The 24,410-nt window shown below is 34.4% G+C and overlaps 1 protein-coding gene across 1 annotated transcript; it reads left to right on the forward strand.

Moving 5' to 3' along the window:
• The first annotated feature begins 255 nt into the window (after positions 1–255).
• ND-B16.6 (NADH dehydrogenase (ubiquinone) B16.6 subunit) lies at positions 256–21,521 on the forward strand. Its single transcript, XM_089094457.1, has 4 exons — positions 256–413; positions 18,673–18,823; positions 19,911–19,980; positions 21,313–21,521. Exons 1-4 carry the CDS (start codon positions 323–325, stop codon positions 21,448–21,450), a joined length of 450 nt encoding a protein of 149 aa, XP_088950583.1. The 5' UTR covers positions 256–322; the 3' UTR covers positions 21,451–21,521.
• Positions 21,522–24,410: the final 2,889 nt, after the last annotated feature.

Genomic DNA, 24,410 nt, shown 5'->3' on the forward strand with positions numbered 1-24,410 from the left:
TTGATTTACAGTTAGTAAAAGAGGATGGAGCTGCCTATGACTACAGACTGACACTCAGTGATTGGAGATATGGCAGGTCAACCAGATCTCAATGGTGAAACTATCAGAGCAGCTGTGATAACAAAGGGTAAAATGCGTGAACTTGAACGTGACTAAAGTCCTAGGTCCGAATGTGGTTCCATTTTTTTTAGAACAGGCGGAAATCAGGATTACTCTATGTTCGACTTGGCACTTGGCAGTGTTGATTTATAATTTTATTAGAAGAAATGATTTTAGATTATATTTAGTGCTAGTGCAGATTTTCAAAGGAAATTTTAGTAAAATGCCTGTTACCTATAAACAGGACCTGCCACCTCCGGGTGGCTATGAAGGAATAAAAGTTAAAAGAGTGCGCATGAGACAATACTTTACTGGTAATTTTTCTCGGTAAAATTCTACTTTAGTTACTTTTGGCTATCTTGGAAAGGGGTTGGGTTAGGAAAATGAAACTTTCAGGGATGGATGTACATGCTAAGGTTTGTCCCGGGAAGGTACTTTGAAGTACCTACCTCCACTCATCCCCCCTCTATATAATGGTAAATTACTGCACATTACTAGTTGTTTTTAACTCATATTTCATCCTATATTACTATCATAAATATAAATCACTGCTTACCTTACACAACTTCTGCTTTTAACCTTGTTCATTAAAATATATTCCAAAATCCTATTTAAATCCTAAGCCATTTAATTTTCAACCCATGCTGACTTTCTTTATGGTATATGAAACCAGCTTTGTTGTGATGTCACACTTGCCTTATCAGAAATCATTACCCTTAAGGGTAGCAGGCACATGCCAAACAACTCTGTTGATAAGACCATTTAAACTGTATTAATTAAGGAAAGGATTTGACAACAGAGACCAGTAAAAATAACCTAATCTTTTTTAGAGGACAAATTATGTCATGGAAAGATGTTTTTGAAATTCCCCTTCCACCCAAACTTAAAATTTTCTAAAATTCTACTTTAGAAGCTTTTAAAATATTTCTAAAGTACTAAAAGATAGAGTGCTAAAAACATCAGAATTGACTTCAGAGGACACATTATATCACGGGAAAAGGTTTTTGAAATCACCCTTCCCCCAAACTCCAAAATTTTCTAAAATTCTACTTTAGGAGCTTTTTAAATATTTCTAAAGCACTATGACATAGAGTGCTAAAAACATCAGAATCGGCTTCAGAGGATACGTTATATCACGGGAAGAGGTTTTTAAAATCCCCCTTCTCCCCAAACTCAAAATTTTCCAAAATTTTACTTTAGAAGCTTTTTTAAATATTTCTAAAGCGCTAACACATAGAGCGCTACAAACAACATAAACTACTTGAGTTGAAAATTTATTTAATTGGAATTGGTTTGAGAAATCCCCATGCCCCCCAACAACAAAATTTTACAAAAATTTTACTTTAGACGCTTTTTTAATATTTTTAAAGATCTAATACATAGAGCGCTACAAACATAAGAATCAAGGGTAGAGGACAATGTATGTTACCGGACGATGTTTTTTATGTCATGGGACGATGTTTTTGAATTACCCATTGAAATTTTGACAAAACAACATTATACCTTTATTTTCAGTTATCAGTTTCTTTTTCTCTGGCTTTAGCTCTGAAAATGCAATTTCAGTTATTTGAGCATAATTTTAAGCCACATCAATGTTTTATTTCCAAAATTTAGGAAATGTATTTGCATACATTTAAAACCTTATAAGTTGGGATTGACCAAAGTTTTGAAGCAGAAAACAATTTTGTTGTACTTCATTTAAACAGAAGATCTATTTTGCAAGGTTCCGTTGCTATAACTCACAAATTTTAAAGGTTATTCAAAGTTTTAGAAATCCCCCTTACCATTCATCCCATTCCCCCTTCATACTCTAAAATCTGGTTGATAATTTGAAAAGCCTTATTTTCCACGGGGGTATTTTTTGGGGGGAGGGGGGATTTTCCGTGAGGTTATTTCCCGTGGGGGGGGGATATTTTCTGCGGGGAGGTATTTTCCGGGGGAATTTCCGGCGGGTATTCGCCAAGAACCACAAATTTGATGGTATGAGTTTTATTAAAATCTTTTACTTTTAGGGGTTGTTTCCCCCTTTTACAAAACTCAGACAAATATGCTAGACATGCAATTTATCAACCAGATTTTAGAGTATTATTCCGGTGCAACACGTTGCAACAAAATGGTCAGCTTAGATTAGTATAAGCAGGGGCACCACGAGCAGGTTGCTGACCACCGCCCCCGCCCACCCCCTCCCCCCGCGATCAAATCTCCTTTCAGCTAACCTTTGCACCCTTGAAAGAAAATTTTTATATAAGTTCCAACATTTTTTACATATTTTAAATCTCGGATTTAAAAAAGAAAAGCAAAATTTTTCAACATTATATGATTAAGCTATTTGAATATGTTTTATGTGGTTACCCAACTCAAAATGTTCAGGGGTTTCCAAAAAAAAATACTCAAAACGAATATAGATTATTCGGTAGTTGTGCATTATAAATAACCCACTGCTATAGACTGTACAAGGAAACCAGACAAACGGGTATTTGTTAGACAAATGGATCGCAAAGCGTGATTTCTTATTGCGTTTACAATATTTAAACTGTTTTTTTTTGGGTTTAGGGAGGTAAAAAGGTACCGGGGTTAGGTTAAATATTTAATATATGATCTTATTTACCCCCCCCCCCACCCACTACTGTTCAAATATATAGCCCAACTTTGTTTCGAAACTATTATATTTTCATACTATTTTATTTTATTTCATTACCCGTAACCAAACTTAACGTATTTTGTGTATAGTGGTGGGTTATTTATAATGCACAAGTACCGAATAATCTATAGTCAAATATTTCCTTCTGCCCCCTCTCTCCCCCTCCCTAGTTACACTCTAATAACGTCTTGTAGCTTAAAGAATGAAGATTGCTACACTAAACTATTTGTACAAAAACATTTGAATTGCTTTAAGAACAAATGGGGTTAGATACAGTATATTGCCAAATTTTCTGTTACAACGTTTTAAACATTAATTAGTAAATAATACCCATAAAAAACAAATTAGTTGGGGTTATAAAGCTCCGATATATATTTCATGAAATGGTGCATTCTCGAGGAGATTGAATATTTTTTTTGAAATAGTGCTCTGCCAGATATCCTTCCATATGTTCTTCTCTTCTGCCATATCTGGGTATATTGTCTCGAACGTCACGCCAGTGTCTTTCGATGTTTTGTGTGTGAGCACCTGTTGCAGGGTCAACAAAATTTATGCTGTGGTTGACGCGTAAATACTGATAGACCTGGCTAGCCAGGCAATCGTAGGCCCTCCAACAGTCGCTGATAATTGTTGTCCCTGGCAGGATTCAGTTTTGGATAATTCCCAACAACGTGGCACCACTTCTATCCGGCACAGAAACCATGAATGAATTACCAGTTCCTCGCTCTATTCCACCAAATACCCATTTACCCTTGACAATCCGACCACTATTATATTTACGCTTCCCAAATTTGGCTTCATCTATCTCAACAATGACTCCTTCTCCTCCCAAAGGAGCAAAGTTTGAATGACATATGTACATACAAACCTCTCTTCAGAACTGGCTCCAATCCACAAAGGTTTGTTTACAACAAGTAACATTGTTGATCATGAAATCCTTCCTTGGAGGCGGTATTTGAAGCCAAATCATCAAAAAACGGAAATTTTCTAGCTCAGAAAGGTGTGAACGAGCCATCCATGTTTTGTCATAGATCGATTTTGAAAAATTACGCTTTACCTGAGAATATTCACGGCCACCTCGGATAGGTATAAGCCTAGACTTCTGGCAACGGAACGAATTTCTATATTTTACGCAAATCTGCCAACAAATATCGCAATTCCTGCTTCTCAATAACATGCCATGGTTATAATACAACCCTAAGACTGCCTCAACAGTAGAAAATTGAACAATACCACCACAGAAATTTATTTCACAAAAAGTGCAAGACATATCTCAATAATTGTCATTTACAGACTGAAGCTGTAACTCGTAATATCTGTTGAATCATTAATTAATTGTTTCATTCTTAAACAGCAGTAATAGTCGAACAAAGATAACATTGAAGTATGTTATTAATATATGGGAAATATAGGTCAACTTAGTATGAGTTTTTCCTGCATTTGAAATAGTTACTTCTTAACAGATGTAAATATCCTCGTCTATTATGATGTTTTTATCACTCTATTTAAGAGTGCTTTAGAAATATTTAAAAAGATCCTAAAGTAGAATTTTATAAAATTTTGAGTTTGGGGAGAAGGGGGATTTTAAAAGCCTCTTCCCGTCATATAACTTGTCATCTGAAGTTGATTGTGATGTTTGTAGAACTCTATCTATTAATTCTTTAGAAATATTTTAAAAGCTTCTAAATTAGAATTTTAGAAAATTTTGAGTTTGGGGTGACGGGTGATTTCAAAAACCTCTTCCCGTGATATAACGTGTCCTCTGAAGTCGATTTTGATGTTTTTAGCACTCTATCTATTAGTGCTTTAGAAATATTTAACAAGCTTCTAAAATAGAATTTTTGAAAATTTTGAGTTTGGGGGGACGGCGGATTTCAAAAACATCTTCCCATGACATAAATTGTCCTCTAAAGTAGATTCTGATGTCTGTAGCGCTCGATGTCGTAGCACTTTAGAAATATTTAAAATATTTTAAAAGCTTCTAAAGTAGAATTTTGAAAAATTTTGAGTTTGGGGGGAGGGGGGATGTCAAACAAATCGGCCTGTGAGGTCCAGTTGACTCTGAAGTCGTGTCTTAGATAGTGAGCACTATCTGTATTCGATATTGAGAAATAATTAAGAAGCTAATCAAGTATAATTTGTGAATATTGTTTTTTTGGGGGGAAGGGGATTTCAAAAGAATCGTCCCATAATATAAAAAGTACTCTGAAGGTGATTCGGATGTTTTTAGAACTGTTTCTTTTATCGCTTTAGAAATATGTAAAAAAGCTTCGAAAGTAAAATTTTGGAAAACTTTGAGTTAGGGGGATTTTAAAAACCTTGTCCCGTGATATAACGTGTCCTCTTAAGTTGATTCTGATGTTTCTACCTCTCTATGTCTTAGTGCTTTAGAAATATTTAAAAAGCTCCTAAAGTAGAATTTTAGAAAAATTTGAGTTTGGGGAGAAGGGGGATTTTAAAAACCTCTTCCCGTGATATAACGCGTCCTCTGAAGTAGATTATGATGTTTTTAGCACTGTATCTTTTAATACTTTATAAATATTTAAAAAGCTTCTAAAGTATAATTTTAGAAAATTTTGAGTTTGGGGAGAAGGGTGATTTAAAAAACCTCTTCCCGTGATATAACGTGTCCTCTGGAGTCGATTTTGATGTTTTTAGCACTCTATCTATTAGTGCTTTAAAATATTTAAAAAGCTTCTAAAGTAGAATTTTGGAAAATTTTGAGTTTGGGGGAAGGGGGATTTCAAAAACATCTTCCCATGACATAAATTGTCCTCTAAAGTGGATTCTGATGTTTGTAGCGCTCTATGTCGTAGCGCTTTAGAAATATTTAAAATATTTTAAAAGCTTCTAAAGTAGAATTTTGAAAAATTTTGAGTTTGGGGGAGGGGGATTTCAAAAACATCTTCCCGTGATATAACGTGTCCTCTGAAGTCGATTCTGATGTTTTTAGCACTGTATCTTTTAGTACTTTAGAAATATTTTAAAAGCTTCTAAAGTAGAATTTTAGAAAATTTTGAGTTTGGGGAAGGGTGATTTCAAAAACCTTTTCCCGTGATATAATGTGTCCTCTGAAGTCGATTCTGATGTTTTTAGTACTCTATCTTTTAGTACTTTAGAAATATTTTAAAAGCTTCTAAAGTAGAATTTTAGAAAATTTTAAGTTTGGGTGGAAGGGGAATTTCAAAAACATCTTCCCATGACATAATTTGTCCTCTAAAAAGGGTTAGGTTATTTTTACTGGTCTCTCTTGTCAAATCCTTTCCTTAATTAATACAGTTTAAATGGTCTTATCAACAGAGTTGTTTGGCATGTGCCTGCTACCCTTAAGGGTAAGGATTTCTGATAAGGCAAGTGTGACTTCACAACAAAGCTGGTTTCATATACCATAAAGAAAGTCAGCATGGGTTGAAAATTAAATGGCTTAGGATTTAAATAGGATTTTGGAATATATTTTAATGAACAAGGTTAAAAGCAGAAGTTGTGTAAGGTAAGCAGTGATTTATATTTATGATAGTAATAGGCCTATAGGATGAAATATGAGTTAAAAACAACTAGTAATGTGCAGTAATTTACCATTATATAGAGGGGGGGGATGAGTGGAGGTAGGTACTTCAAAGTACCTTCCCGGGACAAACCTTAGCATGTACATCCATCCCTGAAAGTTTCATTTTCCTAACCCAACCCCTTTCCAAAATAGCCAAAAGTAACTAAAGTAGAATTTTACCATTTTTCTCTGCTAGTTTTCTTAGGCTAGCCTACTGAAAGATTAAAAGCCTATCAATTCATACATCTTTAATTGCTCATTCACAATTAGCCTATAGTAAATGTAGGGATAATGTTCAAAATGTACATGATTCCATTACTGACACAAGGACAAGGTGAACACACTACTTTGTGACTTTTTATGTTCCTCCCTAACAGGTAGCCTTTAATAATCTTTTTACTTTCAAATGCCCCCCCTCTTATAGTCCCATATATAGCCCTAGGATATAGTTTGTTCAATACCAATAAAAACATCACAACCAAAATTTTACTTTGTAATAGGCTAGTCAATGCAAGATGTTTGCTTAACCCATAGGCCTAATGTTTATGATAACTCAGTAGGCCTAGTCAGACAGCTAAACACTACATTGGCAGCTAAATCTATTTTACCCCCTAGATATTAGGGTAAATTTTCATATTTATTTAGCCTAATTCAGCTAAGAAAAAAGTGAATAGGGTACATCACATTAGCCTAGGCTATGTCTTTTGGTAAATATTTACCAAATCATATTATTGAGTAACAACTAAAGTGAATATACCATTTGATGCCTTTTTTTATGCTGATTATGAATATAACAATCATTTCTATTGTAATGAATTTTAACCCCTCCCCCTATATATGTCAATCCAGGATATATATTTGCACATATGGGGGTGGGGGTTAGATTAGGTTAGGGGGGGGGGCTGAAAATCATTTCCAATAGAAATGATTATCATGTTTGTAATGAGCATAAAAAAGGCATCAAATGGTGTAGGCCTATTCACTTTATTCCTAACTCAATAATATGATTTGGTAAATATTTACCTGCCTTTTTAGTCTCTCTAAGTTCAACAATTGTTTCTGGGGAAAATTCCATTTTGAGTCCTAAAAGGGGCTCAAGACAGCCCATAGTAACCAAAAGTTTTAAAATGTGTTTTTCTAAAAAAAATATCTACTGTAAGAAAGTTGCCATTTGTAGCTGATTTAGGAATAGTAATTATTATTTTCAGTAGTCTCAATAGTGAAGTGTTATTTTGTAAACAAATTTACAAGAATTAAAAAAGAAGAGCCTGAAACCTCTCAAAAAAGGTGTCACAGCAAACCATAGAGTACATCATTAGAATCAACCATTGTTGAAAAACTTAAGCAGGAGGCTTACAGCCCAAACCTTGAACAACAAGAGAAATCACATTTTTCTGTGGGTAGTGATGTATCCTATTTTCCTCTTCTTAGTTGCTAACAGAGCACTGATACATCATAAGTTATTTAAGGGCTTGCTTAAAAGCTAATTTGGTATATGTCTAGAAGCAAGACTGTTGAGAAGGAAACATGTTAAGAAAACCATTCTTACTTCATAATATGCAGAATAATTAAAGTTAAAACATACTGACTACAGCTCCACTTTACTTTACCCCCTCCCCTAATTTATTTATTTATTAGTACCAAAATATGGTAAGCTTTAACAAGCTTGTCACACTAATCTGTAACTATATAACCTAAATATTTTCCATGTCATTTCTAGATTTTGATTTTGTTAAAGTTGATTCAATTTATAGGTACATTGGTTGAAACAAGAATGACTCATGGCAAAATGCATGTGAAATATATAATTTCTTATGTGTATTTGCACATTAGGGAGAGGGCTGGGAGTAAAGTATAGTGGAGCTGTAGTTGAAATGGGGTAATTATAATTATTCTGCATATTATGAAGTAAGAATTGTTTTCTCCTCAGCAGACCTAATTCTAGACTTATGTTGCTAATTTTTATATCTGACTGTTTCTTGCCTAATTTTTTTTTAACTTTGCATTGCAGTCTAAGAAATATATAGACGGTAATAAGTTACATTTTGGGGCCCCATTAAGGGCTTAAAATTGAATTTACTCCAGAATTGATTATTGAATTTAGAAGAGCATAAAAAGGCATCAAATAGGGTTACTTTGAAGTAAAAGTACCTTTTTTCTCTTTTATTTTGCATAAACTTTTTTAAATGGTAACATAACAACCTAGAAAGAAAATTATATGTATTTCTGACTGCTAAAGAGGGTGGACATTACAGGTTTTTCCTATCTTCTCTCATGTAGTCATATTTTTTTTATGGAAAATTGTGTTCAAAGTTACCCACACTTCACTCAACTTTGAAGGATGTTATTATGGACTGTTCATTAAGTTCCTATTTTGTTCTAAGTTAGCCATGCTTTGTGTTAGTTTGAACAACCACTTATTTACAGACTTTTATTTTAGGTTCAATGAAAAAAATGGTGCTTATTTTGAACAAATTTAAGAAAAACATAGAAAACTAGACAGTGTAATAAAAAGACAAGATCATGTAAAAAAAAGCAGAACTTGCAGAAAAATCCTAAAAAATGGAGGCTAGAACATGTGTTTTTTGCATAGTTTTTTGTTTTTCTTTGACTTTGTAAAAAAAGAACATTGTCTTTTCACACCTTGATAATCTTGTCATTGAAGTGAGAGCTTAGCTAAGGGATGCCCATATAAACTTTGGACAAGGCTCATTTGATTGGAAATTGAAAGTTCTTGTTCACTTTTTAAGAGTCTAGCCCCCCCCCTCCACACCCTAAGTGCATCAGATAACAAATTTTGAGATGAATATTTTGTTAAAAATAGTTCAAAGTTCAGATAACAAAAACTCCAGTGTCGACACAGCCCCCCAGGGCCGAAGATTAGGCGTTGTAAGTTATGCCCTGGGGGCATATACGGTTGTTATGGAAGGGATGCTCGTATAAACTTCATAGAGGGCTAATTTGATTAGAAATTGAAAGTTGTAATTCACTTTTTAAGAGTCAAAAGTGATTGGAGGGCAGCTAGCCTCCCCCCCACACTCCAATTTATTTTTTTCCCAGAGACACTTCATATAGAAGGGGCCATCATATAAACTTCAAAGGGGGCTCATTCAATTGGAAATCAAGAGTTCTAGTGCCCTTTTTAACAGTCAAAAGTGATTGGAGGGCAACTAGCTCCCCCCCCCAAACCCTCTTTCCCCAAATACATCTGATAAAAATTTGAGGTAGCCTAGCCATTTCAATAAAAATAGTTCAAAGGTCAGATAAGAAAAACTCCTTTGTCAATGCAACCCCCAGGACCCAGGCTAGGTGTTGTAAGTATTGTTCTGGGGGCATGTATGGTTCTTATGGAGGGTATGCTTGTATAAACTTTGGAGAGGGCTCATTGGATTGGAAATTGAAAGTTCTGGTTCACTTTTAAAGAGTCAAAAGATATTGGAGGGTAACTAGCCCCACCCCACCATGCTCTTTTTCCTCAAACCCATCTGATAAGAACTTTGAGATAGCCATTTAAAAAAAAAAATAGTTCAAAGATCATATAATGAAAACTCTGGGGTTGACACAACCCCCCAGGGCCCAGAGGCAGGCATCATAAGCAATACTCTGGGGGCATATATAGTTCTTATGGAAGGGATGCTTGTATAAACTTTGGAGAGGGCTCATATGATTGGAAATTGAAAGTTCTTGTTCACTCTATAAGAGTCAAAAGAGATTGGAGGGCAACTGCTCCCCCCCCCCCATCTCCACACCCTATTTTCCTCAAACGCATCCAATAAGAACTTTGAGAGAGCCATTTTTTTTCAATATGGTTTAAAGATCATATAACGAAAACTCCAGGGTCAACACAATCTGTCAGTGCCCAGGGTAGGCATTGTAAGTTATGCCTGGGGTGCATAATACAGCTGTTTTGGAAGGACTGCTCATATGAACTTCAGAGAGGGCTCATTTGATTAGAAATTGAAAGTTCTACAGTTTTTAAGATTCAAAAGAGATCAGAGGGTAACTATCCCCCCATGCCCCTTTTCCCCCACATGCATCCTATAAAAATTTTGAGATAGCCATTTTTTTAAAAATAGTTGAAAGGTAAGATAAAAAAAAAAAAACCGGTGTCGAAATAACCACCCAGTGCCCAGGGGCAGGCATTGCAAGTAATGCCCTGGGGACATATATAGTTCTTATGGAAGGGATGCTCTCATAAACTTCAGAGAGGGCTGATTTGAATGGAAATTGAAAGTTCTAGTTCAATTTTTAATAGTCAAAAGAGATCAGAGGGTCCCTAGCCTCCTCCCCATGCCATTTTTTCCCCAAACCCAGCTGATAAAATTTTGAGATAGCATTTTTGTAAAAAATAGTTCAAACATCAGATAATAAAAACTCCAAGATTGACACAAACCCATTTTTCACTTTGATAGCAGTTTTGATACTTAGATGAACATTTGATTTTATTTTTAAAAGTTTGATTTTGAAATAAGGAATTTTTAAAAACTTGAAACTTTTTGCAATCAAAAACAAACAAAAATTAATTAAAAAAAGATTCCAAAAAATTAAGTTTTTCAAAGAAAAGTAAAGGCTATTTTAAACTTAAACTCAGCATAAACAAATACCTGTTAAAATTAAAACTCAAAACAACCAGAAATTACTATTAAAGAATAAATGAAACCCAAAACAAACAGAAATTAAATAAACAATCATAGCAAATAACATACAACTAGTAATATTATAAATAAATTAAAAGATCTTAAAGCAAGTAATGCTTAGATTGAATATGAAAATCAAGCTTAAAACAAAAAAAAATATTTTGCTATTGAAATATAAATGAAATTTAAAACAAACAGAAATTAAATGAAGAATCCATGCAAACAAAATTGAAATAAATACTAACAGCAACTAAGTAATTTATCTTAAAACGATGGAACATTTTATTGAATATGCAAATCAATTCAGAAATAAACCGAAATCACCTCACAGAAGAGTTTGAGTTTCGCCTCCTTCATTCACTGTAGAACTACATAGCCTACTATATCATTGGTGCTTTACTGAAAACTATGTGCATCTTGAACAGTCTTGGAAAGTATAAACAACATCAAATGGAATATTTGATGTATAATGATATTAATTGTTGAAATCATTTGATCCATCATTTGAAGAATTTATTTAACTGTAATTTTATTTTTGTTTTCAATGCTGTAAGAACTGGAAAAGAAAGTTGGCTTTTGGATTTTATTTATAGTTAAGGAAGGAGGCAGTATTCAAACTCTTGTTTGTAGTGAAACTATATAAACCAATGATACTGTAGGTTTTAGGCTCTGACTAGCCTAATTCCTAGTCATAGTGACTTAGTCTTCTTAATATTGATTTTCAAACCTATTCCAGCACCCTGAACTTGCAAAACCTCTAAAAGTTCATTCATTTTGCTCATACTTTCATCTAGGATGCTTAAATCATCAGAATAATTAAAATCTAGGAAGGGTTTTACTTCCCATTTGATTCCATGTTTGCCATTGCCTTTCCTGGGCTCCTTAATACAAAGTCCATCAAATTGATCCATATAAAAGCAGGCACAGATCCAGAGCCTTGAATTGGGAGGGGCAACCTTGTTAGGAGAGAAAAGTGGGACATCACCCCTCCATCTAGAATTTCGTTCAAAATAGGTGTGTTAAGGCCGGTTTTACTATCGATGTAACATAGCACAAGGGGAAGCTAAAACCAAGTGTAAAACCTAGTTGGGGGTCCATCATGTGTGAAAAAGCCTATTTGATCTAATTTGCCAGGTTTTTTTCATTTCCAAAAAGTTTATCAACCTTGATATTTTACACAATGTAAAATACATTAAAAAAATAATTATGGCAAAATATAATCAAACCTAGTGGTCTCTCTTGGGAGAGAGCACATAGGCCACAGTAAGGCCTATTGTGATACCACCAATATAATCAAAATGCTAATTAAATAAATAGTGATTGTATTACTTCTTATGAAGACAATAGTGGTGTTATTTTGTGTGGTGTTATTTGGATTTTGCTCAAATCTCTACAAATCTAAAGGAAGAAAATCTTTATTGAGTTTGTTAATGACTAAAGTTGGACTAAAGTGGTAGAAATAGGAACGTCTTTTTCAAAAGCACAAAATCTGCTATTGCTCCCTTAATACAAGGGATAAACAATCCATTAAAATTTTTTTAAATGTTCAAGAGCATGAAACCTAAAACTTATGTTTGGACACCTTTTTGATAGAACCATTTTTAAAGTCAGAGGTGGAAGAAAACTGGGGGTTGAAGAGATAAAGTATATTTTTATTTGGCCAAAATGAACGTTTTTAGCTATGGCATTAAAGGAGAAGAAATATCTCAACTTCATTATTTATCAATAAAAGTGTATCAAACTTGTTTATGTCAACATGAATCAGTTAAATAGGGCACATAATTTGTATTTAAAATTATTTTTACAGCTCTTTTAATACTCAACAAGCCCAGTTTCTTTTTTAAGCTGGCAAGAATAAGCTAAATGATGCTAACAACTTTTCTTTAAAATAATTAGCAAAATGAAGGGGAAAGAGAAAGAGATGATGGTAGGCACATGCTGAGATGAGTCAAGTTGGCCTGCCCAGGCTCCAGCAGCTTAAGTTAGTCACTGTTACTTTTAAAATGTGCTCCTTACTTAAAACAATGCGTTTTCTTACTCTGGCTCCTTATTTACTGCAATCAAATGGCTGAATTCATTATCATTATTTGAAATCTAGGTCCTCCTGTTTGCCAAGCTGAAAAGGATTTTTTTTTTCAGTTTTGTCTCTCTCAGAGTCAGAACAAATAGTTTATAGGTCGAAAGAATGACCCCAAAGCGTTAGAAACCTTGTAAGGTCAGAGTAAGTTTGGCCAGTCTTGTTCCTGAAAAACTCTTTATGATGAAAGTTTTGAGAAATAGCTGGTAGAGGCTGTTGCAATGTAACTCACTCTGCAGATTTCAACCCCACCCACAACTTGGTAATGCACTTTAAACTAGTATAATTAGAAATTTTTTTAGAAATTATAGTACAAACTATCAAGTAAGAGAAATAAAATATAGATTATAACCATAGATAAATAGTAACTACTTGCTATACAAAGTAGAAATGAAACTTAAAACATAGTGAAACTTATTCATCCCATCTGCTATTCCATATAGAAAAATTGACAAAATGGAAGGGCTTGTGCCCTTTTTAGTAGCCAAAAGTGATTAGAGGGCAACTCCCCCCCCTCTCATGCCTACAAAACATACCTACAATGCCATTTCCCAAAACACATCCAATCAAAATTTTGAGATAGACATTTTCTTCAACATAGTTGAAAGTTCTGGAAATTAGGTCTTTGAGGATGACACCCCCCCCCCCCCACAGCCCTTAGGGCAAGGGTTCTAAGTTATGCCCTGGGGGTAAATAATGTTTTTATAGAAAGTATTGTTGTAAAAACTTCAAAAAAGGGCTCATTTGATTGGAAATTGAAAGGGCTAGTGCCCTTTTTAATAGTGGAAAGTGATTGGAGGGCAACTAACCCCCTCTCACGCCCACCATTTTCCCAAACACAAGCAATCAAAATTTTTAGATATCCATTTTGTTCAACATAGTTGAAAGTTCTGGAAATTATGTCTTTGAGGATGACAATCCCCCACGCCCCTCAGGGCAAAGGTTGTAAGTTAAGCCCTGGGGGCATATAAGGTTTTTATAGATACTGTTGTTGGAAAAATTCAAAAAGGGCTCATTCAATTGGAAATTGAAAGAGCTAGTGCCCTTTTTAATAGTCAAAAGTGATTGGATGGCAAATAACCCCTCCCTCACACTCACCATTTCCCCAAACACATCAATAAAATTTTTTAGATAGCCATTTTGTTCAACGTAGATGAAAAATCTGGAAATTAGTTCTTTCATAGAGTTTTTATAGAAAGTGTTGTTGTAAAAACTTCAAAAAGGGCTCAATTGATTGGGAATTGAAAGGACTTTTGTCCTTTTTAATAGTCGAAAGTAATCGGAGGGAGAATCACCCCCCCCCATGCCCATTATTACCCCAAACATTTCCAATCATTATTTGAAATGGCCATTCTGTTCAACATTATTGAAAGGTTTGAAAATTAAGTCTTCGAGGGTGACAACCCTCCCCCTATAGCCCTTGGTACAGTGATCGTAAGTTTTGCTCTTGGCGTATATAAGACTCTTATGGAAAGCTTTGTCGTAAAAGCTTCAAAAAGGGCTCATTCGATTGGAAATTGAGAGGATTAGTGCCTTTTGTATTAGCCAAAAGTGATCAGAGGGCTAATGTCCCCCCCCCCATGCCCATCATTTCCCCAAACACTTCCAAACAAAATTTGAGATAGCCATTTTGTTCAACATATTTGAAAGGTCTGGAAAGTATTTCTTTGACAATAACAAATCCCCCCAGCCCTCAGGGCAAGGGTTTTAAGTTATGCCGCTGGGGTATATAATGTTTTTATAGAAAGCATGGTCATATAAACTTTGGAGGGTGTTCACTGATCTGTAATCAGGCGCTTTAGTGTTCTTTTCAAGAGTCAAAGTGATCAGAGGGCAGCTACCCCCCTCCCCCCCCCACACATACACACGTCGTATTGTTCCAAAATGTATCTAATAGAAATTTTGAGATAGCCATTCTATTCAAAATAGTCTAAATATTATATAACAAGGCTTTTGGGGTTTAAACAAACCCCAGAGATTAGGGGCAAGGGCTGTAAGTTATGCCCAGGGGGTATTTAAGGTTTTTATGGAAGGGATGGATGTTTAACTTTAGAAGAGGCTCAGGGAAAAAGACTATATCAATATAAAACGAAGATGAATTAATTAAAAAAAACTTTTTCCTCAAAATAAGTTTTTCAAAAAAAAGTAAAGATCTCCATTAAACCAAAAATGAACAAAAATAGAATTAAATGATCTACCAAGCATACAACATACAGCTACCACAAATCAGTATCAATAAATAAATGAACCCAAAATAAAACAGAAATTAAAATAAATAACAGGTTCAAACTCAAAATGAGCAGAAATTACTATGAGTAGGGTTCTAAACTGTATGCTTTCTAAAAGCTAGAATATTATTTGTACTTTACTGACAAAAAATTCTTTTAAATGTCTTTTAACTTTAATTAATATTTCAAGGAATAAATATTAGCATATGTATATTAAACTGAGAATGCACATTTCTCTTCAGTAAATTTATTTGAATTTTTCACATTTTTCACATTTGGCCACAACCGGGGTTGCCCCCTGGTTGGGGGAAAACATCACCAGATTTAGTGAATTTTTGGTTGATTTGCTGATTTTCTTTGATAATCTAGTGATTTATGTGCTTATTTAGTGATTTTTTTGTTTAGGTAATATGGAAAATCACTAGAAAGTGTGTTAAATCAGAAGGGGTGTCATCTCTGGTTACAAGACTGTCACCATCACCATCCAACCTCCTTGCTCATGGTTTACCCTCCACTGGGTTTTTTGGCACTTCACAGAAACGTTTCATTCTTACATTCATAGCACTGACTGTTTATGAATGATTTTCCTGTGAGTGGTGAAATTTGAAAATGATGGATATTTTTCAGATCTTATTTCTACAATATAAATTCTTAGTACTCGATATTATAATTTTGGAAAGTCTTAACAATTTCTTTTTTTTTTGGGGGGGGGGGAGAGCGATCTCCCCCGCTGCCCCACCCTTGAGTCTGTGCTTGAGTCCATCTTAAAATCCCTCTAAGCAAGACGTAATGGCAAAGCCACTGGGTAGAACTGTACCAGTTAAAAGAGGAGCCAGGCAAGGTGCAGTTGCCTCTCCTTGTTATTTCAATAACTATGTCCTCGAAACTCACGACCAGTGAGATGCCATGCATTCTGTCTGGCCCCGATATCTCCTCAGTCATTTATGCTGATGACATATTTAACATCAGTCAAACTTTGGACAAAATTTTTAAAACTTTCCAAAAACAGGAAGCAGAATACTTAAAATCTGGTCTCAAACTTAATGCTGAAAAGTCCAACATTGTGCTTTTTAACTGAAAAGGCCTGCTTCCTCATGAAACTGTAATTGGGAATTCAAAGATCTGCTCTTATGACCAAATCATTTACGTTGGTATTCCCATTGGAAATATTATTTCTCACACTGGACATCTCCTAATAAAAGGCATCAAATGCTGCATATCAGTTTCATATGTTTCTATAGTCTCTGCTAAGCTTCATTTCAATTGCCGTTATCATGCAATGGTGTACAACACTATTGCTCTCCCCCCATCCTCTGCATTGCACCCTTCTGGATTCTTATGAATACTGATAAATTGAAAATCTGCTGCACTTTCTTCCATTTCGCAAAATACCTACTGAGACATCCAGTTTTTTCCTCATACAAGTCCGTCTGGCCCAAGAGCTTATGGGTGTAATTTTCAAGCCATTCAGAGACACAAAATTCATGGCCTTATTTTCATGCCACACCTCACAATGGAAAAAAAGTCTCCCTTGGGGACCTGTGCAAACACTTTTATGCAACTGAAAAAGAAATTTGTTCTTATGCCCCCTTAATTTCTTCCACAAAAAATAAAATTTGAAGTCACCTTAACAGTCCCTGAAAGTTCTCCTGGCCATTTTCCATGATGTTGGAGATAAGTTATTAGATAAGTCCCGTGTCTCTTTCTGTCTCATTTGAGAATGTACTACCTTTTTATTACCCCCAACAACGTCCAAAAATTGTATTTTGTTACTTACAGTTATTATTAAGGGAATCTTTTCCAAAATAAACTTTTCAAATTTAAATGACCAAGCTATTTAGAATTGATTGGGTGGCCTCGCCAGAAATTGTAGAGCTTGGATAAGAGATCTGAATAAATGACAGAAAACTAAAACCTGATACCTACTTTCTCAGAATCTCAGAAAAACACTTTAGCTTCTTTGGTGCCAGAGATAGATATATTCAGTTTGTGAATTTTTATTTTATTATTATTAAATGGAGCAGAATTTTTCTTTAAGTTTGGGAAAGGGCAGTCCCTAAAGGAAAATGCTTAAAATCAGTTCAAATGAAACTTGCGTTTGAACCAATTGGAAGCTTTGGGAGTATCCTGTGGTGCTACCTGCTTTTATTAAAAACCTTGTTGACACAGAGGATGTAAAACTTCAGTGTCTTTTCAATCAAACTTCATGGTCAAATCCCAGACCGTCAATAGCTTTTATTTGTGGCTAATCACCTAGGGGAATTTGCTAATGGACCCTTTGGCTTTGAAACAGTCAGCTAATGCAGAGGCTTGCAAATAATTTTAAGGTATTGGATCTCTTTAATTTGTTTGTTATTACAGCCTATGATTTGGTATCCATAATTGTCAGTGAGTCTATAATTTTACATTACAAAGTTTAGTACTTGTAGTGATTTAGTTTGAACACTGTAGTACAAAAGTGTCTAGGTAGATTGGAGCCAAAACGTTTGGTGCTTATTTTTGGTTAGATCAGCTTGTGTCCCAAGACTCCCCCCCAAATCGTAATCGTAATTGCTTATGTCCATAGTCAAGTAATTTTTATAGCATTAGGACTATGTATACAATTTCTGAATTTGCGTCATAACTTAACAGTCTCTGTTCTATTGACAAAAATGACTAGATTTTTGGAATATATACTATGGGTTTTTTTTTGAAATAGTACTAAAGTGTGTTTCTAAATTTGAAAATTTTCTAAACTTATAGTTAAAAGCAAGTCCAATAGGATAAAGCACAAACACAAGATAGGGTGACTGCTGTCGTATTGTGCTATTGAGTATGTCCAAGGTGTATTCTGATATCTGATTCCCAAAGAATTATAAAATATGTCATTTTAAAATTTCAAATGTAACCTAGGTCAAATTAACTAAACTCAAAACTTTTACCTTAAACAAAAGCAATAAATTTTTGCATTTGCTAAGTAAGCTGCAGTATGTTGACTTTTCTAAAAACGTATTTATTTCAAACTTGTTTATGGTTGAGTGTCCATATTTTCTTTATTCTGCAAGGTTCTAGTTTTGTTCTCTCTCACACTTTGTAGCAGTCAAATATAATCATCAATCATTCTGTCTGATGAAAGATTATATTACAAGTTGGAAGATTAAATAAATGTTCAAGAACTGCTTATTTGAAAGTTTCTGGTCTTTTAGTACACTTCAATAGCACAAAACAGAATTATATTCCCCCTTAAAAGTCCCAGTGGTATTGCCAGAATTACTTCCTTGACAAGGTCCTTCTTGAGCTGTGAGGGTCCTGCTGCTTATTTTTATAAGACTTTTTGATGCTTTGATAAGCTCAAAATAATTTTTTAATGAATATTTCTGACTATTCAGAAGGAAAACAACATAATTTAATTTAGTGCCAAATTTAACTGTTTTTATCTGGCAGTAATTTTTTCTCTATTCTAGGGTATCAAATCATCCTAGGTTATATTGGGATAACAGCAGCTTCTGCTTGGTATTATTTTCAAGGTAAAAAGAGAATGAATAGGGATTTTGTGGAAATGCATAGTTCACATTTAGCAGTATTGCCTATGCTGGTGGCTGAACAGGACCGAGCGTGAGTAACTAAGCACATAACTTTGAAATGATGGTATTGATTTATTTTGCTTGATTAAAATAATAATAATAAATAAATACGGTTAGTGAGAAAGCAGACATTGTAAGATTTTTTAAGTCGAGTAAATGATTTTATTAATTTTTGGAAAACCCACTGAAAAATTAGGGTCATTTTAACTAATTTCCTAAAGACATTGTCATACAGAGCTGCCAAATAAGTTGATAAAATGTGAAGTTTGTTTGGTATAAAAGACCATTGAAATTTTTTTGGTGGAAGAAGTTCAATGATTTTACTGTATTTATTTTATGCTGTGATCTATTCTAGATTTAAGTTTGTGCTTGTAACGGTTTATTTGGTTTGAAAGGGGGAGTAGTGCTTATCAGAAGTGTATGTTCAAGCTCAAATTTTCTTGGCAGTGAATTAAATTCTTGTACTAATCAAAAAGATAGCAACTTGCCTTAGTCCTTTTTTATTGTCTGATGAAAATGGTAGATTTACTGAAAAAAAAACTTCATTTTTATTCAATCTATGACAATCAGTATTGTTATTGTTATTACCAGCCTAATTAGGCTCTTATTATTCATGATAGAACTAACCTGGATAAAATTGTTTATGGCCTTAAGCCCTGCTTTCTGAAAATAGATTCACGGTAACATAAGTTAGGAACCGATCCAGTGGAGTCCTAGCTCTCTGCTTTTCTATGTAAAAAAATGTTTTTAGTCCCATATTATCTTGTTTAGTTACTTGCACCAATCCTGTGAAATTTCTCTTGTTTGTAGCTATATATGATTAATACTGCAAAATGATCAAAAATTATTCTTTTTTGCCGCTATTAATATTACTCTTATACAATCACAGAACAGAAATTTTGGGGGGAGGAGAGAGAGGGAATATCAGAGCAAAATGTATTTATAGGCTTACGTTTTCCAATTTCCCCTTTATTTTCAAGTATTTTTTGAAGTATTTTCCATATTGCAATGACTCTCACTATTTTCAGTTTCTGTAATATGTTCTTTGCAGGTGATTTGCCAAGTTAATCCAATCAACAACTATTCACTCTCATATAATGTTTTTTTTATTTCTTTAGGTACTTAAAGCATCTAAGAAAAATAAGAGATGAAGAATCAAAACTGATGGCAAATGTTCCAAACTGGCAGGTTTGTGTTCACACTACTAAAAGCTTTTGCCATTGTCTGTTCTAATATATACAGATTTGATCCTTAGGAGGCAGAGAGGTGTCATAGGTTATTTTTCGGCTAGAGTGAGTCAAAAACAGAGATTCTTTTTAGCATAAATAACTATGCAATTATTTCTGGAGGTTTTCTTGGCCAGTTTTGGGATGGGGGAGAGTTCCACCTTTATCCCTTCTCCCCCATTTTTGGATTCTTCTGTGGGGTAAAGTTGATTTGCCAGTTTTATAAAAACTTGGCATGTAACTTTGTTTTGCTCTTATAATTGTTTATTTCTCCTTTGGAGTTTCACTTGTGAGTCACCAGCTATAACTTGTCAGTCATTTGAGCCCTATTATGACTCAACTTTCACTTACAGGCTTGGATGTCCTGCTTTACTTTTGACCTACTTCAAAATAAAATTCTGCTATTTGATTTGTTAGGGCAATGAAAAAAATATAATAGTAGTAGTATTACACCTTCAGTGTACTGTCATCGTTACTATTTCTTGGCAAAGCAAAGGTTTGTCAATATTGTTTTTAACTTGTAGTCATTTCTGTTCAAATTATTCATTTACTGTTCAAATTATTCAATTATTCATTCTGGCTGCATCTATAATGAATGTAAAAGGAGATTCTTAGCTCTTTTGATTCGTGGTTAATATCTAGCATCTGTATCTATAGATCTGTAGCTTGCTTTTGTATATACCCTTTATCCTCTCAATTACAAGGAATAAAAAAGAAATGCCTCAATCTTACATACTTGTTGTCAGTGGAAACTCAAATGAATTGCATTAGACAATATAGATTTTTACAGGCGAGTAAGAAAAGAAATTGCAACTAAAATCAAACTTTGCCTTTTTTTGCAGCTATCAATAAACAAATCCCTTTTATGCCTCTGAAGTACAGCAAAAACAATTTTGAGAACATAAACTCTAATATCAAAACTAATTCTGCAAAGGTGACAATGAATTTTGGAAGGATCAAAAACCTTCAGATGTCTTGAGAACAAAAAAGGTGCTTGGAACTGTATTAAAATATTGAATCCAGTCTACTTAGTTTATGATAGTGTGCAGGGGGGGGGGATATGAATATTAATTTTGAAGGCAGAATGCCCAAGCGAATCGAGAGGCCATCAAAGGTCAATCCAAAAACTAATCCACGAAGGCCATCAATCCACCAAGTGCATTACTCTTTTTGTTGTTGTTATCTTAGATGTTAAAAGCTCCTTAAATATAATTTTTATCTATTTTGAAATTAGTTTTATTATTTTCGGCTTTTTATAAATGTTAGTTTTCAGTGTGTCGTTTTTCCCTTGTAGGTTGGTAAGCTTTACGATGAGCCAGTTTACAAAACTCTTGACAAGGATGATTGGATAGATTTAAGTCTTCATGAATATTATACTCACAGTAGATGGTGGGACAAATATTCAAAGCAACATTTTAGTGATTACCTTTAGATCCATTTCATTAACTTTTGCAGTTGTAGCCATGTACCATTGTATAAAACAATAAACTAATTAAATTTAAACTATCTGTCTTTGGAATATAACGATTAAGAAGGTTATTTTGCGATATATTTCTTATGCAAAAGAACAATGTGGTTGGGAAAAGATTTTCTAACCTTTTTATTTCTTCACGGTGCGACAAAACAGGCCTACTTGATAAGACATTGCTAGTCTCGTCACTGAACTATTTGCCATTAGTACACTTTTCCCACCTTTTGTCTACCCTCAGTAAAAAAAAACCTCTGTTATAAAGAGGCTGGAGCCAATAGCTTGAGGTACTTACCAGGCTCAAGCGATTGGCAGGCTTACCAATACTTCTTTAGTTCAATTCGAGATAGTTTTCTTTCACTATATATCATTGTGAGGTATTCCAGGTGTTTTTATATCCTGTTTTGACTTTCTTCTAGATTAGATTATCATTTCCGTGGTCTCTATGTACGTTATTAAATTATAAAAAAACAATATTTTTTTTTATTGAAAGTGAGAAATGACATTCAAACTTAAAACGAACAGAAATTGTTGTGTATATGAGGGGGAGGGGCGATGCCCCTTGATCAACCCTCAAGTTCTTAAAAAATATTTCTCATTAAAATTCAACCGTCTTTGGGTTTGAGCTGTCTTAGTTAAAAAATTTGACAAAAAAGTCAAGCTTAAGCGTTAAGAGCGAGAATAATTTCCGTTCATTTTAAGTTTTAATGTCGGTCTTTACTTTCATTAAAAATACTTGTTTTTTTATTTAATTTTTGAATGTTTTTCAAATCATGCCAGGAAATTCCCTCCCCGTGCAAATTCCCACCTGGAAAATTTCTTCTTCCAAAAAATGTCCGTGTATATCTCAATAAAAAATGCTATTTGTAAACAATGGGCAAATTGCGTGACTTCAGCCCTTTCCCCAGACACTATGGGGTCATGTCAAGGGCGCCGGCAGAAAATTTTCCGGGAGGGGGGCAGACGCCAAAATAGCAGTGGTGGTCGGGTGACAGGGAATATATTTCAGAATATTTTTTTCATAAGAATAACTTTATTTTTAAATAATTTCAGGAAAAAAACTCTCAAATAAAAGAGCAATTAAATTGCATGCAAAATGAAACAAAATATAGTAAATTTCAAACGACAAGGATTCCTGGCAAAGGAATCCTTGATCAAATTATTAAATAAATTAATCAATTTATTTAATCAATAATATATTTAATCATTATGCATTTAATCTTGAAAGAAAATCAAACTCAAACCAAAATTACAGAACGATTTATTACTTTTGAGATTGTAATAGATGTAGACTTATCTTTGTGCAATTTCCTATGCCTTAGAATAGTTTACAGAAACAGTAGAGATACTAAAAAATCATCCTGCCTGCATAGATACCACGTTTTGATTTTTATAACGGTCATGTAAAATGTACCTCTTTAATAACAGGATAATTCTCCCCCTCGGACTTGAATCTCTTATATATTCAGATATTAAAAAAACAATTGAATAGCGAAAGAAAAGCAAAATTTAAACTTAACCATCCAGCTTTCAAATTGACCCCCTTTCTTTTTTATTACCCTATTCTACTAAAAAAATGAACAGGTTAAAGCAAATTTCGTCACAAGAGAATCTTATCAAATAGTCTGTGATAAAAAACTGGAAGAAAAAAGTTACTTTGGCCAATATTCACCAAAACCAAAATTGGAATTCTCATGACAATTGCTACACCAGCAGTATAGACTTTTTATGCTGTTTCTAAATATATAAAATTCTTTCAGTTTATTGTTACTCAGATAAATCCAAAAATCGGAGAAAATTTGCCTGTTTTTTGAAAAAAGGGGGAAACAGCCCCCAAAAAGCACGCGATCTTATTGAAAATCCTTTTATTAGATGCATCATATCAGAGAACCCTACGTAGAAGTTTCAAGCTCCAATCTTCAAAATGTGGAATTTCGCATATTTTTTTTCAGAAGAAACATCGTCGATGCATGTTTGTTTGTTTTGTTTCTTTACCAGGGGTGATCGTATGAAGCTGAGGGTCCAAGATCATTGGGAGGGAGCTAATTCCAACGTATAATTAAAGCTCTTTCTTAAGTGACCACACAGATTGGACCAGGGAAAGTCTAGTTTTCTGCCATTTTAGGGCACCAAACTACTACTTACCTTAAAGAGGACGAAATTGCCAGCAATTTAAAATTTTGAGCAGCTAATTGATTTAAAAGTATCAATAACTATATTTTACGCTTCCCCGTTGGAAAACAAGTAATGCCACACAGTGGCAGTACTGGATTCAACCAAGTTGATTCATTTTATTTGTAATGAAATTAGGCTACGTTTGGTGATCTGTAATTGCGTATCAGCTATGATGAGGAGGGATGAGTCATTGTTTAGGTGGGGGTAGGATAGATTCCTAAAAAGTATATTTTAATGGACAAACTGCTTACTCTTCATGAGGCTTCAGATAAATGTTGAAAGAGGTAGGGGAGAGTAGGAATTTATTAAAATATTCCTATATACAGCTAAAAAGTTACATTCCCATATCTACCAGCACAGAGGTAGAAAAGGCAAGGCAGTCCATCATTAACCCCGTCAGGAAATTTTTTGGGGTGGCAAATACTTTTGACTTATCGCTCTTGCTCAGCAGGGTCGCCAGCGTAGAGGGAACTGGTTGACAGCGCTGTCAGTCTTCTCCAAGCCGCCCTGTCCAGCGCTAAGGAGGCCTCATTTGGATCGATTTTGCGGTTTAGGAGGCGTTGATTTATAACATCAGCCCATCTGGTGCGCGGCCTCCCTCGAGGACGTCTCCAGACAATCGAGGGATTGAAGTCCGATATGATCCTTGCAGGGGTAGTTGGCGGGAGGCGGAATAAGTGTCCGTACCATCTTAGAGAACGAGCTTCTACATGGGAGGAGAGGTTCACCAACTTGAAGGTCATCAGGAT

The sequence above is a fragment of the Artemia sp. Qi Xiang Cuo genome, chromosome 9 (assembly GCF_049724085.1).
Source record: "Artemia sp. Qi Xiang Cuo chromosome 9, ASM4972408v1, whole genome shotgun sequence".
Lineage (NCBI taxonomy): Eukaryota > Metazoa > Arthropoda > Branchiopoda > Anostraca > Artemiidae > Artemia > Artemia sp. Qi Xiang Cuo.

Coding starts and splice junctions, on each gene's coding strand:
- ND-B16.6 (XM_089094457.1), top strand. CDS start 323: ATGCCTGTTACCTATAAACAGGACCTGCCACCTCCGGGTGGCTATGAA. Junction 414..18,672: donor CATGAGACAATACTTTACTG/GTAATTTTTCTC, acceptor TCTCTATTCTAG/GGTATCAAATCATCCTAGGT. Junction 18,824..19,910: donor GTGGCTGAACAGGACCGAGC/GTGAGTAACTAA, acceptor TTATTTCTTTAG/GTACTTAAAGCATCTAAGAA.